General features: G+C 37.8%; 2 protein-coding genes across 7 annotated transcripts; both read left to right on the top strand.

The window, feature by feature from the left end:
* On the top strand, nucleotides 1-3695 carry NDUFB1 (NADH:ubiquinone oxidoreductase subunit B1). 4 transcript variants are annotated; one of them, XM_065839516.2, is made up of 3 exons: nucleotides 1-155; nucleotides 1132-1276; nucleotides 3354-3695. In XM_065839516.2, the coding sequence occupies exons 2-3, from the start codon at nucleotides 1137-1139 to the stop codon at nucleotides 3388-3390; spliced, it is 177 nt and encodes a 58-aa protein (XP_065695588.1). In that variant the 5' UTR covers nucleotides 1-155; nucleotides 1132-1136; the 3' UTR covers nucleotides 3391-3695. The 4 variants fall into 4 exon arrangements, with proteins under 4 accessions (XP_065695588.1, XP_065695590.1, XP_065695589.1 ...); XM_065839518.2 differs by having other exon boundaries at nucleotides 6-145; nucleotides 1135-1276; XM_065839517.2 differs by having other exon boundaries at nucleotides 7-145.
* A 124-nt stretch (nucleotides 3696-3819) lies between these two features.
* Nucleotides 3820-22606, top strand: ATXN3 (ataxin 3). Of its 3 annotated transcripts, none has more exons than XM_071809569.1 (11): nucleotides 3820-4001; nucleotides 7763-7927; nucleotides 8447-8491; nucleotides 9891-9976; nucleotides 10395-10461; nucleotides 12780-12867; nucleotides 13120-13252; nucleotides 14348-14523; nucleotides 14948-15071; nucleotides 15833-15921; nucleotides 17543-22606. In XM_071809569.1, the coding sequence occupies exons 2-11, from the start codon at nucleotides 7874-7876 to the stop codon at nucleotides 17635-17637; spliced, it is 957 nt and encodes a 318-aa protein (XP_071665670.1). In that variant the 5' UTR covers nucleotides 3820-4001; nucleotides 7763-7873; the 3' UTR covers nucleotides 17638-22606. The 3 variants fall into 3 exon arrangements, with proteins under 3 accessions (XP_071665670.1, XP_071665671.1, XP_065695586.1); XM_065839514.2 differs by lacking the exon at nucleotides 3820-4001 and adding an exon at nucleotides 4028-4242; XM_071809570.1 differs by lacking the exons at nucleotides 3820-4001; nucleotides 17543-22606 and adding an exon at nucleotides 4026-4242 and having other exon boundaries at nucleotides 14948-15103.
* Nucleotides 22607-22636: the final 30 nt, after the last annotated feature.

Below are 22636 nucleotides of genomic sequence, written 5' to 3'. Positions count from 1 at the left end.
GGAGGGTAACGGACGGCACCACCGCCAGGCCGCCGGGGGTGAGGGCCGTTCCCCCCCCCAGCTCCCTGCGCAGCCGGTGGGCTCTCCCGGCCTGCTCGCGCCGTCAATTGCCCTTGGTGTGGCCGCTGCGCGGGGCCTAGTGGCGGTGAGGAGCGGTACTGGCGGGGCCCGTGGCGGGAGGGTGTTTTCGTGGCACCGGCGTCAGCCTTCCCCGGGAGTGCCTCGCCATGTTCTCTGTCCTTTTCGCCGGGACCCGGGGCCGGGCGGGAGCGCCCCTCAGCCCCGGGGCTCTACGGCGCTCTTGGCACTGTGGGCACAGGCGTGTGGGGGGCGGTGGGTTTCCCAGGCACGTTCGGTGTTCGTGTCGCCGCGCCCAGCGGGGCCGGGAGGGCTGGCAGGGCCCTCTCGTAGGTCGGTACCGTACGCACCGGGCGGAGCCGCCATCGTGGGCGACTGAGGGAACAGCCTAGAGAGGGCAGCACTGCTCGCCGTGCCCCCGGCCCGCCTCGGGTGCCCGGGGTGTCCTGACCTGCGGGGGCTGCCGCAGAAACGGCGCCGTTCGTGACTGTATTCCTGGGTGGTTCTGAGGTGGCAGCTGTATGATGACTTCCTCGGTGACTCTTAAAACTTCCAGCAAGGTGCTAACCTGGAAGGCTGTGGTTGGGCTGGAGAAGGCTCGCTGGATTTTTAGAAATGTCTTTTTTTTATTCGTCAGTTCCCCACTGAATGTCCAGCTTTCAGTCTTGTTACAGATAGCAAAGCGTCCATCTATGGGAGTTTGTTATAAATGCATTTGTAATGTTTTGTGAAACAGCAAACTTAGGTATCATTAGAGTTACTTCAATGGGTACGTTATTCTAGAACATTTTACTGGTACTATTTCACCAGGGATGTTTCTGTTTCTCACCGATTTTGGGATAAAATCTCACAGGGCCAAGAGTTAGTTAGGATTATTTCTAAGAAACCTGTGTATGGATTGGAGAACAGAATGTGTCTCGTAGGGAGTGTTTGATGGCCTTCATTTTTATTATGCTGTGGTAGGATCCTCGTGAGATTAAATGTGCTAGTTATGCAACATTTTCCATGTACAGATTTTTCAGTGACTCTTACCTGTTCTGCTTTTCTTTCTAGCAGTCATGGTGAATTTCGCCCAAGTTGTGCGTGATCACTGGGTTCACATCTTTGTTCCCTTAGGATTTGTGATTGGATGTTATTTAGACAGAATGAATGATGAAAAACTGTCAGCCTTCCGAAACAAGAGCTTATTATATAGAAGGTCTGTTTTATGATACCTGTTAAATATATGTTTATGTTCAGTTACTTTGCAAAGCACTTCTCTATTCTGTTTGAATCTTAAGCATAAAAAAACCCAAGAGTGATGCAGTCAAAATATTAAAGGGAAGAAAGCCCTAAACATTTAATCAAGCATTCATGGTTTTCAGTCACTAATGCCCTCTGAAAATTTGGGCTTTAGGAGCCATCTTACTCATGAAAAAAAGGATGTGTAATTCTATCAATTTGACATTTTAGTCAAAATATTTGACTGCACCAATGAACCAGAAGTGTTGATGGTAATAAATTTTATTGGTGGAAGCAAGGTAAACAAATGCAGATGTTAGTGAACATTAAGACTGATTTGTATCTAAATAAACTTATTAGAAGGGTGCTCTACATTAGTACAAAAATATGAAGTAAACATTTAATATGCAGATGAATAAGAAGCTCCTGTTGCTAGGAAAAAGTCCTCTTAAGTGAAACTTAACCATTTGCTTTCATTATACTTTGCCCTTTACAGAGTAGTTAACGGAGTAAGAAAGTAAGCTTATGACATAGTTCACAAAACTGTTATATTAACTGTTACATTAACATTTCACTATATAGGAATTGTTAGTGCTTAGCACTGTTTTTATAACAAAAGTAAATTTGCAATGCTACCTATAAAATGGAATCTTGAAGGACTGAAGTAAAGAATATGACTTCAAACTTTACTACAACATGTACGTTCAAGGAAAACCTCTAATGTGGTATGGGGTCATTATAAGTTAAGCCAGTGGAAAATGTGTGAAAGTGTGTACCTGTATGTTAACTGGGGGAGCAGAGCTAGAAAATGTACTTGAACGTAAAATAAATATCAAGTTAGGGAAGTATTTTCTGTAGATGTGAATTTTCCTTCTTATCCTCTGTGTCCTTGAAGATTGTGCAGGTGGAAAAATGCAGTCTCTTGCATCTTTTGTTGTTTGTGAATTGAAAATGGAAAACTATGTTTTTGGACCCCTAATTAGTATTTAATTCACTAATTATTGATTTGAAATCAAATAATTTGCAAAAAGAAGGTATTTTCACATTAGTAGAAAGGGCTTTTGCTCTCCAAAGCTTATTAATCATTAACTGCTGTGAAGTTCTGAGTTATGAAACGTAGAACCATTATTTTGTCTCTCTAAAACTTCAGCAGGAAACATATTACTTGAATTTTAATTTTCAACTTTTTAGTGGTTATAGCAAACCTGTGTCTTAAATTTAAAATTATCACAGCACTTTTAAACTACTTTCCTAATTTGTGTTAAAGTAATAACCAAGTTTTGAAAATCTAAGACAACATCTTTAAATGTTTGTGTTGGCAACTGCTTGTGTCTTCAGTGAAATATGTTATTATATATACTAATTAGCCTGGGCTTAGTGACTGACTTCTCAGGGAGAATTTAGGTAAATTAATGCATTGCCTCATATGTTTCTCCTAATTCTGTATTAGGCTATAGAGTTAGTGGAACAACAGGAGAAAATATCATGCTGCAAAGCATGGACTAACAGTAGCAATGTTACAATCAGTTTGCAGGTGAATTTCTTTTTTAATCTGGTCTCACCTAAATTAGTTCTGAGCAAGATAGTAATTTTATGACAAATCCCCCCACTGTTACATTGGGACTGTTCTTCCTGCAGTTGCTGGTGAAGTTTGGCTGGTATTTCAGCTTATTGCAACAATCTCCTCTGCTTTCAGACCCACTTTGCTTTCCAGTAAAGTAATGAATTTTTGTATTTAGAAGAGGGACATTTTTTTCCTGTTGGATCCCATTGTGTAAAAAAAATCTGTTAGCTCCTTAGAGGGCACCTGTTTTGTGCTTCCATTTAACTTAATGGTAGTTAAGAGGACTCAATCCATTCAAGACTTGGAAAGTAAAGAGGAAGCTTATCAGTATTGAAGGATTTTTAACTGATGATGGTTGCAAAGAAAGTTAAATTTATACTTAACCCTCAAAAGTAAGGTATTCTAGAATAATTAATCACATTTATTAGTAATTATTATGTAAAATTTATTTTAATTTCAGTCTCTTTCCTCTCTTTTTCTTTCCCCACAGAGAGTTGAAGCCTGGTGAAGAAGTTACATGGAGATAAAAGCTGAGGATGAAATGGAAAACATTTTCACTTGATTCATCATCTTATCTCACTCATTGATAGAATAGGATTATGGTTTTTATCTTGATGGAATACTTAAAGCTACAGAAAAGGACACCTGCAATTTATCAGTGCTAGTTTAACTTCCAGTCTTACTTTTAGAAAGATGATTTAATTCCATGGCTAATAGGTGTCCAGGAATTCCATTAGTCCATAAGTATTGAGAAACTTTTGTCCTCAGAAGTCACACTCTGGAGTAGCAGGAGAAAGAATTACATAATAAAGAAAAATCTATGCAAAAATCATTTATGTTGTTAATGATCTGTATGGTGTGAAATTCATGTCCGTATAGCTCATGTATGAACTAACCTTGAAAGGAATGCTTCATGTAGTCACAGAATGTGGTTGACAGTTGCTTGGGTTTTTAATGGAACCTGAATAAGTTTCTTTCCAGGTTTCCTCTGAAGAGAGGTCCGGAGACGCAGCGGGGGAAGGGGAAGACTCACGGGACGGGCGGGGCTGAGAACACGGAGGGAACTGGCACTGCTGGGCGGGTGCTGAAGTTCCAGGTTGTTCTCGAATTCACGCCAACAATACGAGAAGAAGGGGCGGTATGTGCTTGCTTTACGCGCCGGCGCCGGACTGAGCTGGGCCGCAGCGCGGGGCTGCTCCCGGCCTCCCGTCCAACAGGGGGCGTTGCCATGGCCGCCAGGCCCAGCCCAGCTGGAGGTCTGTGGGGATTGGCCGCAGCGGGTCGTCGAGCAATGTAAAGGTTGATTGGCTGGGGAGGTCACGTGGGGCGGAGGCTGCTGGTGGTTGACAATAAACATGGAGTCGATCTTTCATGAGCGGGTGAGTGTGGGTGGGATTGGTTCTGGTGGGGTTGGCCGGGGTGTAACGGGGTGCGCGGCTCGGGCCGGGAGCGCCCTCTCTGAGGAGCTGCTCGGGGCGGCGGTTGGGTCTGCCGTCCCTGCCCTGAGGCAGCTCCCGGTCCCCGCGGGGTAGGCTTGGCCTGTGCCCTGCCCGGCGGAGCCGCTCCCCGATGTCCTGCCGGTGGCTGGATGAGGCAGCGGCCCGGTTCGGTCTCTCTCGGGAGAGCCGGGGCCCTCTGACGCGGCAATGCCAGTGCCTGAGGCGTGGCGGCTCTACGGGGAGAGGAGATGTTGTGACTGGAGATGGACGGGGGTCAGGGCTGAGCCTCAGCGCTTCCTCTCGTGCGTTGGCTGCCCCGCTGGGCCTTTAGCAGCGGACCGCAGCTGTGGGGAGGCGCACGGAACTTCTGCTTCTGAGGGGAACTCCCGCGACTGAGCAATGGGCATGAAATTGGGCAGTGGCAGGCAGGGCTGTTTGTGTGCTCTCAGACACATCTCTCCCCCTAGCCTGCCTTGGTTGGGTTGTGTAACGAGTAGGGGAAGGGAGAGCTGTTAAGGAAGTCCTGATTCATGTTCTGTGTTTCTGTGTGCTGACCAGTGTTTCCTGTTCTGGAGGACAAATGCTTCTGTGAGCCACTGTGATTTATCCAGGTTTCCAAATATGACCTTTTTAATGCTATTCAAATGTAATTGTCCTTTTTCATGTCCTGTGCCAATGTGTCTGTACCTTTGTTATGTTAACACTGGTTCTTATACATTGTTCTCATGCATAATGGTTGGCTCATTTAGTAAATAAAGCAAGATAATTGTATAACTTTATTTAAAAAAATACTGTTTTGAAGTCTATAGAAACTGAGATGTGTTCTTTCAAGCTAGGTTTGGGTAGAAAAACTTGTGAAGAATTGTGGTGTTTAACAGCTGCTGTTGAGAGGATGAGTGTTGGATTTCAGCCACTAAGGCCTCTGCTACAGTGGCCTTGAGTTCCAGTCTATATTTGAAAATGAGTTCCAAACAAGTATACCTTTCTTACATAATGAAATAATAACTTTTTTTACTATGAAGTTGCTTTGTAGTTTAATAACAAAACTCTGCTGAAATTGAAGTAACAGAGCATAGCACATTCCAAGTTATAAGCTGATGCTGATTTGTGGTTACTACAGGTTTGGGGGGTTGGGTACAGTCTTGAGTGTCTCCCACATGAAACATAACTGCTCCCTGGTTAAGTTAGTTAAACAATTAAAAAGTTAGACCCGAATGGCTGTTTTTGGAGTACCAAGTATTTCTATGGTGTTATCATTATTATTCTAGGGAAAACTTAACTGAACATCTGTCTTTCTTCCTAAGGGGTATTTTTCCCCATCAAGTGCACTATCTCAGTTCCTGTCAAAATATCTAAAGTGCTGCATGCGGCACCTGAATCTGCACACTTCAGATGTTCCAGTAAATAGGCATGAAAAGATGATGATTTTTATAAAGAAAGTTTAACAAATCAAAGATGTAAGCCATGTGACGTTTTTAACAAGGATAGGATGATTGCAGAAAGCAGGACTTAAGCCCCTCTCTTAGAAGTTGGCTCTTTTTTTGATAAGATACAAGTGTTTGAAAACACTGAAAGCAGGGCAGCAGTTTGTATCAGGATAGGTTTCAATGAGGGGATTTCAGATCATGGGAAGTACAGAATTCTCTGCACGCACACACAAAAAAGTTAATTTCTGTTAAAAGCTGTAAGCTCAGTTTTCTGCATTTTGCACTTAATATATACAAAATTTGTATATGAAAATTAATGTTTATTCCTTTAAGTTAAAGGTATACAAATACAGAAAGGTTCTTTCAGTGGAATTAAGATTTAAGCCTGTAATATGACTCTTTTTCAAAGATATTTTAGTATCTCAGTTTCATGCAATTTTGGTGGAGAAACCTGATTCTTGAGCAAGTTCTGTTAGAGTTTTAGCATATGACCAGCAGCAAGGATGTGGTCCTGAAAGGACGGAATGGATCTTTAGTCTTGAGCTTCTTGTTGTGGGAAGGACATGAGCTGGAGGAGGTGTCTGGGATCCCTTGGACTCTGACCATACAGCCAGTCTGGCTTTAATAACTCATTGCTCAATTGAGTGATGAACCCCTAGGAAGATTCTGTAATCTTGGGAACTTTTGAGGTTCCTGCTGTAAGGGAGATCGTGGGAGATTTGTGCATGTGATTTGTATGAGGCTTTCGTGGAAGTTTGAAGAATATTTCTCCAAGGCATGCTCTCCTGTTCTTAGTTTCTGTGGGTTTGGTGAGAGGGAACAGTGTTCTTGATTTTTGTTGAGGGGATTTAGTTTTGTTTTTAATATAGTGCATGTACATTAGAGAGCTTAATGAAAATAAAAACAAGGTGAAAATAGAAAAGCAGGATTGTAAAAGTGATGTTAATATTGTCCTGCGCTTGTGGTTTAGTTACTTGTAAAGAAAGGCTGCTTTTCATGGGGAACTGTAATGTGTTTTGGTTTGGTGGGGTTTTGTTTGTTTGTTTTGTTTGTTTTTGTTTTTTTATTTAACAAGGCAGTATTTTATCTACACTTATGAAAATGATGGAGCCTAACATGCATTCATTCAGATTAGATATTTTTAACTTTGTGCTACAAAATAATAACTGACATTTCTAATTTACTGATTTTTAATTTGGGTTGACAGTCTAAAAATATTACATTACATTTCTATTATCTCCAATGTGCTGGGTATGTAACAAAGTATCTGAAGTTTTTTCCATTTAAATGGTTTATGAACAAAAATATTTTCATTGTTTAATATGCTGATTTTTTTTTTCTTGTAATCTCATAGTCAAGATTTTAGAACCAGTAGTATTATCTTCTTTTATCTACTTCCTATATATACATTTCATGTGGAAAATGAGCTTTACTGCTCATCCAGCTCCTAATCATTTTCTCAGTGATTAAAAAAATTGATTGTAACCTGAACTGGGTGAGTAACCTGACAAGAAGGAAATATATTCTGTAGAAGTATACTTTGAATCTATCCGAAGTCATAGTGCTCTGCTTTCTTTAGCCACGTGTGGAGAGCAGGTTGCCAACAGCCACACCTGACAGGGAAGAAGAGTTGAAAAAGAACAAGAGCATCTGTTGCACAAAACATTTAATTGTAGCGTGATGGTGATTTGGGAGAGGACAGAATCCACTGTCTTGGTGGTTGTAGAGTCCTTGTGTGATTTGGTCAGGCCACTGGCAATTTTTACAGTGTTTTCTAAAGTAACATTTTAACATGAAATTTATTTCCTTTGAGGAAATATAGTATGTATGTGTGTTGTTTTGTTTTCCCATCAAGCTGATGGGAGGATTGTATTCTATAGCTTACAGTGTAATACATCCAAAGAATATATGGCATCCTGGGTGAGTGGGAAGGGCAGGAAGTTTGCCAGAAGGAAATGGTTGAGCCATTTTACAAATCAAAACGATAACATCATTTTGTTGTTGTTGTCTTTTTTTTTTTCTTCCTATGTTAGCAAGAAGGCTCGTTGTGTGCTCAGCACTGTCTGAATAATTTGTTGCAAGGGGAATATTTTAGTCCTGTTGAGTTATCCTCCATTGCACAGCAGTTGGATGAAGAAGAAAGAATGAGAATGGCAGAGGGAGGAGTGTCTAGTGAAGAATATAGAACATTTTTACAGGTAAAATCTTCTTAATTTGAGAATGCTTGATATTTGCCTGAAATCTAATATTGTGTAGTATTGCATAGGTAGAGAAGTTTAATTTCCTAATGCTAAAACTTCTTAAATGTATAGACCTTTTCACTTACGTGTCTTAAATTTGATGTTTTCAAATATTACGAGTACAGCTTCACAGTAATCCTACAAAAAGCTACATTATCTTCACCTTACAGGTAGGAAAGTCAGGCATGATGAGGAGGATCAGTGATTTGCCTTTTGTTTTTTGTAAACCAGTGGCAGAGGTAGGAACAGAAGTTCTCATGCCTGGCTGTCCTTTAAGCACTGAGCATATCTAATTTAAGGGTTTGAGTTTTTAATTAAAAGGTTTATTTGGGCATTGTATCTGCCTTACAGACTAGGACATACTAGGCTGTAGCTTCAAGTGTGTGCAGTTATATTTTTTTCAAAATTGAATTATTTCTGACCTTTTATGGTTACACTGTTTTTCCCTTTTCTCCCTCCCAACCTCACACTGAGCAGCAGCCATCTGTAAATATGGATGACAGTGGATTCTTCTCGATTCAAGTAAGCACAGCTCTATACTGACAGAGTCTATTTATGCAATATATATTCTTTCATACAATTTAAATGGCATCAAGTCTTTTCATCTAGTTTCCGGTTTACAGGCTTAATGGGACTAAGTGCTGGGCTTCTAGATCATTGGAGATCATTCCATTAAAAGGAGTGATTTGCAGTTCTTCGGTTCATGCGCCCTTAAACACATAGTGAAAGTGTGGACTCCTGAGCTGTGAAATGACACTTGCTGGCAATAAGCTTGATTTCGAAGTTGCTTCTTATGGGAACTTGAGGTGTAGACTTTAGTATGTGTAAACATTAGTACTTGTAGTCCCATAGACTACAGGTGAAAAAGCAGATTTGATATTTTCTCAAATTCTAGACTTTAGAGCCCTGGGCAGTGATTACAGTGTTATATTACAGTGATCTGCAGAATTGAAAAAGCTGCTATATTTGCATTCCCATTTTTATAACAAACTCCAGACACTGTAGAGCTGGGTTTTTTCGTTTTCTTTTTTCTTTTTTTTTTTTTTTTTTTTAAGGACCATAATGGAAAAGTAATTAATAAGAAATACTTAAACCAGAACAACAAGAAGAAAAGGTATTGAACACCGAACTGGGCCTTGTATGTAGACTAGAGCTGTAGGCAATGCTTTGCACCTTTGGCTGTCTCCTGAGCTTTCGAAGGTGCTTCTCAATGTCCCAGAACCCCTCAAGAGCCTCTCTTCCTTATGGCAGGGCAGGGCTTTTTTCTGTTTGGTGAAAAACCATTAACAGTTTGGCATTTCTTGTATTCTTGATTGTGCTGCTTCAATACTGAAGCTGAAAAAAGAATGCTTCCCCATATTACTTTTTTTATTTCTGTCATTGCTTTGCTCACTTGCTACGTAGTTGGCTTGCTGAAAGGAAGATTAATTGTTAATTTAAATTTTCTCACAGCATTATTTCAGGTAGTTTTAAAGAGTTACTGTAGAAGAGGTTGTACTAACGTACCTGAGTGATCCCATGACAAGCCAGCAGTGCAAAATTTTCAATAGTTACTGTGGGGAAAGATGGCATTGTACTGCGGGGGGAGGGACGGCAGAGCAGAATACTGAAAGCAGAGAGATGGCAACTTATGAACTATCTGTGGCAGATGAAGTTACAGCTTTATCTGGGGGAGTAGGTTTATTAACACATCTCAGTTAAATCCTAGTTTTGTTGCTTCCCTTTAGATAGAGTATGTGTTCTGTGTTTGCATGTAGATTCATGACAGTTGTATTTTGAATAATGTGACTCCCTGGTTTCCTAGCAATGTTTTGAAATCTAAGTTTTATGAAAAGAGTATAATTGTTTATAGCAGCTAAGATTGCTTGCTTAAATTTAGATTTGACTTGTTTGACTCATGAAAAGTGCTATTTTTTGACAGGTTATAAGCAATGCCTTGAAAGTGTGGGGTTTAGAACTAATCCTCTTCAACAGCCCAGAGTATCAGAGGCTTGGGATCGACCCAATGTAAGATGTTTTTTTCTTAGCACCCTGCTTTCATTTTACAGAAAAATAATAGTCTTAATCTGTGATTTAAATCTATCTTTAAATTGCTGTTTCAAGCTCTGTTGCATTCTGATGTTTTTATAATCCCTTCTGTCTTTCATATTTTCCTTTTTGGGGTGTATATGAACATCTGTCCTCTGTGCCCTCATGATATCTCAGTATCTGTGGCATCACAGGTATATGGAGATTTCAGTAATGCTGACAACTTTCTAAGTGTTATTATATAAGAGCAGTATGAGTACTCTAACATCAGCACTTGTACTACTGAAATTTTATTATAAAAGTTTAAATTAGTGGTAGCAAATAACTTAAACATTAACATGCACTCCAATCTTTTAGTATTTAATTTTACCTATACCTTTTGTTTTTCTTTTTACAGAAATGAAAAATCATTTATTTGTAATTATAAGGAACACTGGTTTACAGTTCGAAAGTTAGGAAAACAGGTGACATTGTCTTTTTTTTATTTAAAAATTGACTTCAGAATGGGGGTGGAAAAGAGGTTGCAAGTAGACCATGTGTTGGCCTTTTGCAAGCTTTTACTGCAATTTACTTTAACAGTATCCCATATTAGAAAAAAAAAAAAAAGGTAATATCACAAAAATGCAGCTTTTTGTGAATGTTAGCCTGGGGAAAGACCCTGGGATTCCCCAGTAAACCTGTGTTCTAGGGAGCTGCAGATCTATTAGACTGTGAGACATCTTAAGCTCTTTTCTTTCTTTTCTGCAGGAAAAAATAACAGAAAAATTGTATGAGGAGGGAGGGGGGAGTCCTAGACAAGGATTAGGATCCCCATGGAATGCAAACTCATTTTAATGCACTAAATTATTGACATTGTGGAAACAATTTTGCTTGTAGAAATGTATAGTAGGTACAAGTAAGTTCAAATTTCAAATGTATTAATATTTATGATTGCTAGTGTTTAAAAGTATTCATCAGGATAAAGTTGGGGAAAGTAAAATCACAACTTCACGCTATTCTGGAAAACTTCCTGAAACAGTTGTATTGTAAGCAGGAAACAGTTATTAAAGGCAGGGGATGGCCATACAAGTACATGGTACATATACAATAACTCAAGTCACATCCATGTCCCTTGTAACACCAATGTAGTGTTTTACTTCAGTAGCCAGTCACTGTTCTGGATCATACTGCATATGTTTTTATACAACAAAAGCTGTTTTGGTGTTTGTTTGTTTGGGTTTTTTTATTTTTTTTTCAATTTTTGTCATAGAAAATGTTCGGGAAATAAAAGTTTAGATTCTACTATAGTGAACAAGAGTCTCTTTACACATTTGGTTCATTTTGCAAGTGATGGATGTTATCCAGATTAAAAAAAAAATAATCACCTGTGAGTAAAGAAACTAAGCTCTGCTGTTCTGTGTCAGTGTAAAAGTATGGCTAATGTTTACAGGCAGTTTTTGTATATTTGATATCAAAAAGGCTGAATGGTCTCTTAAAAGTACAGGAATGTTCCTTATTATATATGCAGGCATGTTGGGTGGAATTTTGCGAGATAGCATTCTATCTTCAAAAAATTGGAGGGAGGAATGTCTTTTCCTTGTATATGTGGCTTGTAGCCATATGAAGATGATACTAGGTGCCTGTTGTCTAGAGGGTAATAAGAAAAGATAAAGTAGGTTGACTTAGATTTGACATGCTTCTCTTCTGTTACAGTTAAAGCCAAGTTAGCTTTGCCAAACCTTCCTCCTCCGTATTCTCGTTTAAAAGCTTATCTATAATTATGCGTTGTATTTGTTTACATAAGTTTGTATTCCCCACTGCTACACTGTTGGTTTTCTTACCCTTTCCTACTGGGAAAGGGTGTTTTTGATGAATTAAGTGACTGAATGACAGAATGGTAGATAGTCACCTGTATTCCAGGTGAATTATAGTATGGGCCTGACTGCATATATGGAAGCTTGGGCAGATAAATGTATTTTTGTGAGAATGGAGATAGAATTCTCCTACTACTTGAAGTGATGCTTCCTGGTTAAAATTGGATAATATTGAAAGTATGGTATACAAAAGGCTTTTCAGATTGATTACAATATATATGGGGTTTTAAAGACAGACTTTTGTTGTACATGTTGAATATATTTTCTCTCTAGAAGGCAGTATAAATGACTAGCTGTCTTCAGGGAACTACAAATTATCTATGTATATTTCTCAAGTGTCCCTTATTGTAATATTATTGCATATTATGTATTAAATTTGAGTTTGTTTTCCTTAATTTTTAAATTTCAAAATTATCTCAGAGAGAACTGAACAATAGTTTTCAGCATCAAGAGCTATCAAAGACAGCATGTTTAATGGGAGTATTTAATGGAAAGAATTCAACTTCTGTTTCCTGTATCTATTAATTTCTTAAGATACAGCATTAACTTATGAAGGGTTTCTTCCTTCATTAGTCTGTGAAAAGATTTAAAACTAGGATTAAGGAAGATTTGAGAATGATGTCTGAAATAATTCTTCTACTGTTATATTTTGGTTGATCTGGTTTAATCCATTTGCCTGCTACCAGTGTTCAGTGATGGGAAAGAGCATGCAGTAATGTCCGCACTTCAGATCTCCTGTTAGCTGAAGAGTATTTGAAGAGTAACCTTTAGCAGTATAATACAGTGCTTCAATGGACTTTTCGATAATTTATTTTTCTAGATTTATTTGGATGTTCCATCATAGAAAATGACCACAATGTGCAGAAACAGATTACCGAGTAATCTTTATGCTAATTTGTTCTCTCAAACCTTTTTTTTCTTAATTACAGTGGTTTAACTTGAACTCTCTCTTGATGGGTCCAGAACTAATATCAGATACATATCTTGCACTTTTCTTGGCTCAATTACAACAGGAAGGTAATAGTAACTTGCAGATGTTAAATCTCATTAATTAAAAGTAGGTAATAATCATTATTTATTAGAACTCATGTATTCAGTTAATTACCCTTAGTTTTATGATTTAAATAGTGAAATAACCCAAGTCCGTATAATGAAAGGTAGAGCCTTACATTGTAATAAATTGCACATCATTGTGTTTCATATAGTGTGCATTATAGAGTGCTTATGCATGCACCTTAATGCTGTAGACTCATGATTTATTTTTCTTAGGTTATTCCATATTTGTAGTAAAAGGTGACCTGCCAGACTGTGAGGCTGATCAACTGTTGCAGATGATTCGGGTACAGCAGATGCAACGACCAAAACTAATTGGAGAAGAGGCTGCACAGTCAAGAGATCAGAGGTAAGGGAGAGATTTAATTTTAATAGTGTTCAGTATGATTGATTTCCATGATTAATGCCTACTTGGTGACAACCCCCTTAAGATGTAATTAAAAGTACCCTTAGTGCAGTATGCTTACTACTGTTGCACATAGTAGCAGCAAGTTGGTAGAATACAAATGGTGTATTTTTAAATGGGCAAAAACTACCTTAATAAGGATTTAATCTTTTCGTGTGCCTAAGTGTTGTATAGTGCAGATCTCTAACTTAATGATTATGATATTTTTTCCAATTATAGTAAAATGACTTAGCAAATCTTACCAAATTATTGTTAATGGTAATCAATCTATAATTAAGACTGGCTTGTGCATTCTGTCATAAGTAGAAAATTTTGAGAAACCCATATCCGAATTCCATATCATATACATCATACAGCATTTCTTTTTGGAATAATTTTGCTGTAAATGTGGTGCTGTTCTGTTGTGATGCATACTGCTAATATAAAACATCCATGAAAGCATAAAAAGTACTATTCCTGCAATAATTTTATCACATTTTCATAGCGTATAAATGGCATACTAACAAAAAAGGCTTAAGGCTTTTCAGAGGAATTAATTCATTATTATTTCTTCTGCTTTGTAAAGGTAAACTGGTGTAAAATAAAAACAAACTGCTTGGCAGTAATGTGGAAAAGTGTAGTTTTACAGAGGATCTGCTGCCCTAGTGTGGTCATCAAAGCTTTCTAAAGAGGAGGCCACATGGACTATTTTCTGCTGGTATAACTGTTTAAATAGCACTGGGTTCCAATAACTCGTATTATTGCTTTTTGTAGCCCTATTGTTTTTGAAGTTTTTCCTATCAAACAGATTCTTGTCCACATGGGTTTAGAGTTGCAGTATTTTCATTTTTACAGCTTCATTTTTACAGCTCTCTTTGCAGCTCTGTTGTGCTTTTTATTGTAGAAATGAAAATAATTGTTTATATAGCAGACTTTCACAACAGAATTTATTTTTCAAAAGTTAAAAAGTAGAGTTAAATCAACATTTACTTGAAATCTCACAGTAAAAGTTAATATAATTTCTCTCTGAACTCTGCCATAAATGTATCAATTTCACAGGTTACTCAGAAGCGACGTGGACCAAGCAATAGAAGTTAACCATCCTTTTGATGGAACAGGCATGTTAGATGAAGATGAAGAGAACTTTCAGAGAGCCCTCGCTCTGAGTAGGCAGGAAATTGATATGGAAGATGAAGAAGCTGATCTTCGCAGAGCCATTCAACTCAGCATGCAAGGTGCAGTGCTCATCTGAATTTCTCCTACACTATTCATGTTACTTATGCTTTAGACAGCTACTGAAATCAGTTTGTCAGACATTTTTTTCTAGCATGCGTCAAGCTCTCTAAAAGACTGGCTTTGAGGCATGGAAGGACAATCCAGAACTTCCTGAAGCTATCTCCTTTCTGATTATTGAAAAGTTGCAATTTTCTTGTTGATCATTTGGAAGCAAGAACAGGTTAGCCAAGGGTGGCAGGTGGGAAAGGAAACCATCCTATGGTGAGGAGGAAAGAGAGTATCAAGCAAAGTTAGCCTAGGTGCTTATTTCTCCAACAATTTTCTTTTCTTCCTCTCAAGTTTCAAGACATTTTCTTAAACTGTATTTCACTTACTAAATTCATTTCATGGTAATTAGTAGGATATGTCGTGTTCTGGTTTTAGGTAGCCGTCAAAGTGAGTTCTCGGATTCATTATCACAGAATGTTCCTCAGTCACCTCACACCAGTCAGACAGACGCCCTTTCCTCGGAAGAACTGCGAAGGAGAAGACGAGTGCATTTTGAAAAGTAAAGTAGTTGATGGAAAACTGCATGTGGAAGTACATGTGACTTTTTTTTTTTTTTTTTTTTTTTTTTCAGTGCTCTTGGGACATGGATGGGTTTCTGACTGGGTCCAGCTTAACTTTTATATCTTAACATGTTTTTCAAATAGTACCTGAATTTTGCTGTTTCCACATTGTTCCTATGAAGAAAGGAAATCTATAAGAGGGGATTGGTTAGTAATGCAACATCAGTCTTGGGAAGATAGAAAACATACATGTTACAGAAGTATTTTAAATAAAATCTTGTAAGTTTCTGTAATTATTTTCCTGAAGAAAAGCGTTCTTTCTGTAAGACTTGGCTTCTGGTAATGATGCCTCTAATGTGCATCACATGAAAAGATTCTAGGTGATATTTTACATTGCTGTTCTGGACTACCTTCTTAATACATAGGGGGGGTATTGTTGTAGCTTTTCCTGCTCTCTCTCTCCTAGTAACAGAAGAAATAGAGACCAGGGAGAAATGCTATGGATTGGAGGAGTTAGAATTTGCATGAGAGGATGAGAATGCAGAATATCCAAATTTTGGGAAAACAGTATGTGACTTGGAATATAATGTTGGGACAATAGGTGTCAGAATGTTAGCAAGGTGAAATGATCAAAGAGATTTTTGGGTGCGAGGGCGTACCAAAGAGCTTCTACTTCTTGCTTTTCACCTTCCTTACACTGAAATACACTTGATACAGGTCTCATACTGATGTTAATCTTATTCCCTTCTAACACTTTAAGGCAGCAGCAACAGCTACAGCAACAAGATCAGACCCCAAAGCTACATGATAAGCCAACTCTAACCTCAAGCACTCCACAAGCTGACCCAGGTACTGTTTAAATAAACTTATTTCCAGTACTGAAATATTTGTCTCTTTCACCTTTGTGTTGTGCTTTGTTTCCCAATTTTCATCTGCCCACTTCCTCGCTCCAGCAGCCATTCAGACAATGTATTACAGCTATTACAATTTTTTGGCAGTGAAGGAAAGGATCGCTTTCTTGAAAAGCCTGTTCTGCTTTGAATGTCACTATACTGTTACAAAGTCAAGGGCGTTACTATTACACCATTTGATTTCTGGCTTTGCTTTTGTTGTTTTGTTTTGCTTGAGCATTACAAATTGTGATCTTTGGGACTTGTGCCAAGAATTGGTTTTCTAAATTACTTGTAAGGTTGTAGGACAGGCCTGTATCTAGTAGAGTGCCTCAAGGGTCTGTACTGGGGCCAGTATTATTCAATATATTCATCAGTGACTTGGCTGAGGAAATAGTGCACTGTCAGCAAGTTTGCTGATGACATCAAGCTGGGAGGAGTGGCTGACACACCAGAAGGCTGTGCTGCCATCCAGAGAGAGCTGGACAGGCTAGAGAGCTGGGCAGGGAAAAATTTAATGAAATATAACAAGGGAAAGTGTAGAGTATTGCATCTGGGCAGGAACAACTGCAGGTTCCTGTATAAGTTCGGGAATGACCTATTAGAGAGCAGTGTAGGGGAAAGGGACCTGGGGGGGTCCTGGGGGACAGCAGGATGACCATGAGCCAGCACTGTGCCCTTGTGGCCAGGAAGGCCAATGGCATCCTCGGGTGTATTAGAAAGGGGGTGGTTAGTAGGTCCAGAGAGGTTCTCTCTTTCCCCTCTGCTCTGCCCTGGTGAGACTACACCTGGAATGTTGTGTCCAGTTTTGGGCCCCTCAGTTCAAAAAGGACAGGGAACTGCTGGAGAGAGTCCAGCATAGGGCAACAAACATGAGTAAGGGCATGGAACATCTCCCTTATGAGGAAAGGCTGAGGGAGCTGGGTCTCTTTAGTTTAGAGGAGACTAAGGGGTGACCTCATTAATGTTTATAAATATATAAAGAGTGCGTGTCAGGAGGTTGGAGCCAGGCTCTTTGCGGTGACAACCAGTGACAGGACAAGGGGCAATGGGTTCAAACTGGAACACAAGAGGTTCCACTTATGTTTGAGAAAAAACTTCTCAGTGAGGGTGACAGAGCACTGGAACAGGCTGCCCAGGGGGGTTGTGGAGTCTCCTGCTCTGGAGACATTCAAAACCCGCCTGGACACCTTCCTGTGTAACCTCATCTGGGTGTTCCTGCTCTGGCAGGGGGATTGGACTAGATGATCTTTTGAGGTCCCTTCCAATCCTTAATGTTCTGTGATTCTGTGACAATGTAATAAACTTGGAGTAATTTCTGTCAACATTACTGGAACTGGTTTTCAGTAGAACTTAAGTATGTAGGCCTTACCAGTATTAAGTATTGGTGATCCAAAATTAATGTGTATTACTTGTTACAGACTGACTGTTGAGGATGGAAAGCTAAGTGCAAATCTCCAATGATTTGGAAAAACAAAAACAAAACCAATTTTTGGGGTGAGAAACGGATGTGGACAAAAAGAACAAAGAACACATTTAACTACAGCTGAGAACTAGCTTTGTTCATTTATTTTCTTTAGATGGCGATATGAGTGAAGAAGACATGCTTCAAGCTGCCATGAATATGTCTCTGGAATCTGTTAGAAACGACTTGAATACAGAAGAGGAGAAATGACATAACTTTTTTCCGCTTTTATTGTTGAAACACTAAGTCTCCATTCTAACTTTACTGTGTGGATGTTGCACAAGCAGGGTTCATTTCAGAGTTCTGGAAGCAGGTATGAAAAGGGGGATGGAGGTCAGAGTTTAGAAGGAATCTGGAAATACAAAAAGATTGCACTAATTTAGAAAACTGTGGCACTCCTACTACAGAACATCTGTTCACAAGAGTAGCTGTACTAAAGTTACTTAAACTATTCACATGAACAAAGTTAGACACGTGTAGCAGCTGTAACTTGCATTTAAAAAGCAAGTTTAAATTGTTTTGAACAATTAAAAAGGTGCTGAAAACCAGCATCAACTGATTTCCTTCAGTAATAATGGAAAAACAGATAAAAGTAATGTTGTCATCATAAATTACTAATTTTCATAAGAAATCACTTAACATGGGAAAATAATTAAATTCTGCTAATCTTAAGTAATTTATTTTGTGATTGTTTATTCTGAATGACAAGGTCAACTTTTCAATCCTACTTGCCACTTTTGGAATGACCAATTTTGCAAGAGAAACATGAATCCATAAATTTCATACTTTGCAATTCAAGAGAAAAATCTTCAGTGTATTGTTGATTATGATGTTACTCCTGAATCTTTCAGTGATTTCTGACCTTCTAACACTTTCTGGTTTTACTTCCAGTTCCAACTGTAAAATTTTCAGATCCATGTATAAAGTAGGATTTTTGCATTGCTCTATTGTCTTTTGGCAGATAACTTGCCTTCTTTGTGGTTTGTTGTTGTTGGGGTGGGTTTTTGTTGTTTTCTCTTTCATTGTTTGGGGTTTTTGTGTTTGTTTGGGGGATTTTTTTTTGTGGATTTTTTTTTTTGTTTTGAGGTTTTGTTGGGGTGTTTTTGTTTTCCCATGGTCTTTCTAGTTATGCCACTGTCTTCAAAAGTAGCATATAATCAGTTGTGTTAAACAGATTATCTTTTCTACCTCTTCTGGAGTCTTTTTTCCTCTTCACGCTCAACCCTTCATTCTGGCCTTTCAGTATGACAGAGCTGTAACTGTGTCAAGGAGAAAGGAGGAGGGGATTCAGGTGCCATAAAGTCAGTGCCACACACATAAGGTGCATTCCTGCAGTCTGAAATGACCCCTGTGCAAGTAGCTGTTTGAAGAATGAATATTTATGGGTGTGTGGATGTTTTTTCTGAAATGCTTTTGATGAGTGTCTGTCAGAACGTTGCAGCTTTTTCAGGAATAGCCTTTATTCATGCACCTTACAATTTTTTATCATGCTGTTTCTGATCCTCAGAAAAATTGGGCAGCGAAGTATGCGAGAGAGCTTATTCTTTCAGTTTTAAGACATTTGCTATTGATATTCAGGATGAATGTGTAACAGGGCGACCAAACATAACTTTCAACTTCAGTGCAGCAATTGAGATATACGTTTCATTTTCCTAAATGGTGCTTGAAATACAAATTCTGTTTACATATAAATTATATGGAAATATGTTGTAGATAGAGTGTGTAAGCTGTAGTCCATTTAAGGCGTTAACAAGTTAGCACAGGCATTCTAAGCATCTTTTGACAATAACTTCAAATTTCTTTTTCAAAATATTCTGAAGTTATATCATTGCACAAGAGTAACATTTAATTAAAATCAGTATAAAATGAGTGGTAGCTAGATGGAAATATACATTCAGCATCAAGTAGTACTGTATTTGAAAGGGCTCAACCTCTCAGTAAAGATTTGTTTACAACAATGGTTTCTTGATAATCTAGGATATAATAATATTATACATAATTGGGCTAAATTCTGTTTTCCTTACCTGTGTGCTGAATTTCCGCCATGTCACCAGAACCACTGGTATGTGTAAGACAATATCCATTTTGACGTGAGACAGCACTACTTTTTAAACACTGATTTTAAATTTTATCTTTTTAAAATAATTGTGTTATGCACATTATCATCTGTAATGTCTCAGATTAATACAGCTAAACAATGGCTTTAAAAGCCCATGTGTGCATATGCCGTTTTGAAATGCTGTATTTTTCAGGATGTAAATTTCTGCTTTCAGTTTAAGTTTTATATGAAACTGAAAACAGTAATCTGTAAAGCACTGAATTATTTCTTTGCTCATCTGTAAACTATCCACAGCTCTCATTTCCCTTTTTTGTTGTGCCATAAATTGATTCAGAAATAAGACTCCTCATTTTATAAACAGGTGTGGGATGGCTATTTGATACTAGTACTTGGAACTTGATCTTTTTGTCCTCTCTTAAAAGAATATAATAAAATTGTACTATTCCCATAGCTATATAGCATAGCAGCCCTGTATTTAAAAAAAAAAGCGCCCCTTGAATTGCATTAACTGTAACCTGTTACAATTCCATGTTTTTATAATCACTAAACTATGGTGGTTTGCATTTGATCTTTCATGTCACTTTTTAAGTTACTTCATCACCCAAGTGTTTTAATATGTACGGAATAGAAAGTAACAGTGCCTGAAAAGGACAACTGTGTCAATCATTACAGGGATAACCATATTCCTTCCTGTGTAGAAACAGTGTCACTGTACAAACACCAATTTGATTTTCAGAGGAATGCCAAGTTTAATAAAGTAGGCACATCTGTCTAGTCAAGCAGTTAAGAGGTAGCAATTTAAGCTACATATGTTAATTGCACCAAAGGGAAAGACTAATTGCTGACAGCACATATTTTATAGGCCAGACCTAAAGTTCAAAATGTGTGGACCTGCCAAGAAGCTGTCAACAAAATAAAAAGCCATTCTCATTTTTTGGTGTGTGTTCTTTCAGTGACAAATAGTTCTCAATGAGGCTGAACTATGCTTGTGAGGCACTGACTAATTTAGAGCTGTTTCCTACTGTTGTCTGTCAATCTGAAAGGTTTTTTTCCTGCATTGTAGCTTTATGCCAAAGTCCATTGTAAAGGAGCAGAAATGGGTTTTTTATATATATATTATAGTATGATATTTGAGGGAATTTCAGACTTCATTCATGCAACAGATTTTTTAGTCTTCCTCACAGTGAATGGTCCATGTGATGTAATTTGTGGTTTTCTGCCTATAGAAATCAAAAGGGTAGAGGCAATGAATGAGTGATAGTTACATTAAATAACTTCTCAAATTACTTCATTATGTATAATTCTGTAAACTGCTTTCCTGGTCTTATAATGAGGGCAGGAAGAATAAGTGTTGTAATGCAGTCATGCTTGAATGCAATTCTCATTAAGCACAGCAGGTACCAATGTGAGCTATTGAAATGCTTGCATTTTTCTGGGCTTGAAACTCATCTGTTACAATACTGGCTTACTCTACACCATTTGGGCTCCTTGTGACCTTGAAAACTTTTGCAAGTTTAAATGTAATTTTCAGCTAATGTACTCTTATTATCTTTCATACTAACTACTTTGTATTGGTTATTTTAAGTATTACACAAAGTTAAGTCTCCAATGTGTTTTAATGTTGAACTATTGCTTCTATTACACATCTTTAACATGGTGGGGAGTTTAAAATAGCTTCTGCACATGTCTAGTAAACAATTATATTTCTGTATCTCAAGACAAATACTGTCATTTGCAAGCTGTTTTGTTTTATTACAAAACTGACAATTAGGCTTTTAAAAATGAACAAGAAGATGTTACAGTTCTAAAATGTTTGTGAAATTTTCTAGAATTTATTTTTTCAAACCGTGATGAAAATGTACAAATGGTGGCCTTTTTACTGAGAAATATTATGGGGAATGAGATTGGAGAACTCTAGAACTCAGACTTGCAAATAAGTATTACTGTACAATTTGTATTAGCAGCACATATTTTTAAAGGAATCAAAAAAAGGGAATTTGAGGAAAAGAAAAATTGAAGCGGAAACTTTTTTTAAGGGCTTACATATAAAATTATGTTGCTCACTTGGTAAGCCATTACTGTCTTACATAAAACAGACTTCTGGGAAATCTTCATAGTCACTCACAAATCATTTAAAAAAAAAAAAAAAAAAAAACGGCTAACAGGTAATATATATGTACCCGTTCCCCACATAATCAGTTGTTCCAGTAAGAACAATACTTCCTATTAATATATTTGAACTGGCCTGGTCCAAATATTCAGTTCTTCAGTTTCAAATTAGGAGCTTCTGTGTATTGTATCCAGGTTTGCATCTTAAAAACGTCAGCTGTTTTGCAATAAACTTCTTTAACCTGCATACACACGTTTTGCTGTATTTGCATTTCAGACACGAAGGGAATGCTTCAGTATTTAACCTGTCGCAGTTACCTCCTTCCACAGTTAAAGTTCTTCAGAATGTTAAAATACGTGACTTTTCAACTGCCTTTGCCAAATCAAAATGGTTTTATTGTCTTTGTTAAGAAAAGAAAATAATTATTACTATCCTTAGATTTTTTTTTTTTATTCCCCCTTTTCCTCCCAGTATAGCCACTGTGTGAATTCAGGAGGGGAAACTTAGAAAAAAAGGGTTTTGAACAGACAGGGATGTAATATTTAAATGCCACTGCACAAAAGAAAAAAAAAAAAAAAGGAAGAACCTTGATTTTTGTCTTGGCATGCAGGCATTGATAAAATTTTATTTTTTGCTACATGAAATCCCACGTGTACAAATCTGTATAGAGTTAGGATTTTGTAACAGAGTAATTTTTTTCATCTCTTGGCTAATAGTTGTGTATTTTAGAAATAATTTTCAGTAATAGATTTTTCATCTTGAGACCCTGCTTTCAGTATCATGTCTTTGGCTCTGCATTCCTATATAATTTTTGTCTGTATTTTGTGTATATAAAGCATATAGTACTGAAAAGATTTAAAAAAAACCTGGGAGCTGAAATGATTTGTCATTGTTTTGACTGGAAAATGGCAGTGCTGTTTGATATTTTGAAAATACTCTCCAAATAGGCACGAATATATATGGTTGTATTTGGTATCACTTTTAAAAATAAATATTATTATAGCTTCTAATGTTTCTCTCTTGACCTGAGTATTTGCATA

Source organism: Patagioenas fasciata, chromosome 5, assembly GCF_037038585.1.
Source record: "Patagioenas fasciata isolate bPatFas1 chromosome 5, bPatFas1.hap1, whole genome shotgun sequence".
In the NCBI taxonomy this organism is placed as follows: Eukaryota; Metazoa; Chordata; class Aves; order Columbiformes; family Columbidae; genus Patagioenas; species Patagioenas fasciata.
This window is presented reverse-complemented; position numbering and strand designations above follow the sequence as displayed.

What these genes read in the sequence shown, in the direction of transcription:
- NDUFB1 (XM_065839516.2), top strand. Translation starts at nt 1,137, where the DNA reads ATGGTGAATTTCGCCCAAGTTGTGCGTGATCACTGGGTTCACATCTTT. An exon ending in AAGAGCTTATTATATAGAAG is followed by an intron (nt 1,277 to 3,353) that starts GTCTGTTTTATG and finishes CTTTCCCCACAG; the next exon opens with AGAGTTGAAGCCTGGTGAAG.
- ATXN3 (XM_065839514.2), top strand. Translation starts at nt 4,219, where the DNA reads ATGGAGTCGATCTTTCATGAGCGG. An exon ending in GTGGATTCTTCTCGATTCAA is followed by an intron (nt 8,492 to 9,890) that starts GTAAGCACAGCT and finishes ATTTTTTGACAG; the next exon opens with GTTATAAGCAATGCCTTGAA. An exon ending in GCACAGTCAAGAGATCAGAG is followed by an intron (nt 13,253 to 14,347) that starts GTAAGGGAGAGA and finishes TCAATTTCACAG; the next exon opens with GTTACTCAGAAGCGACGTGG.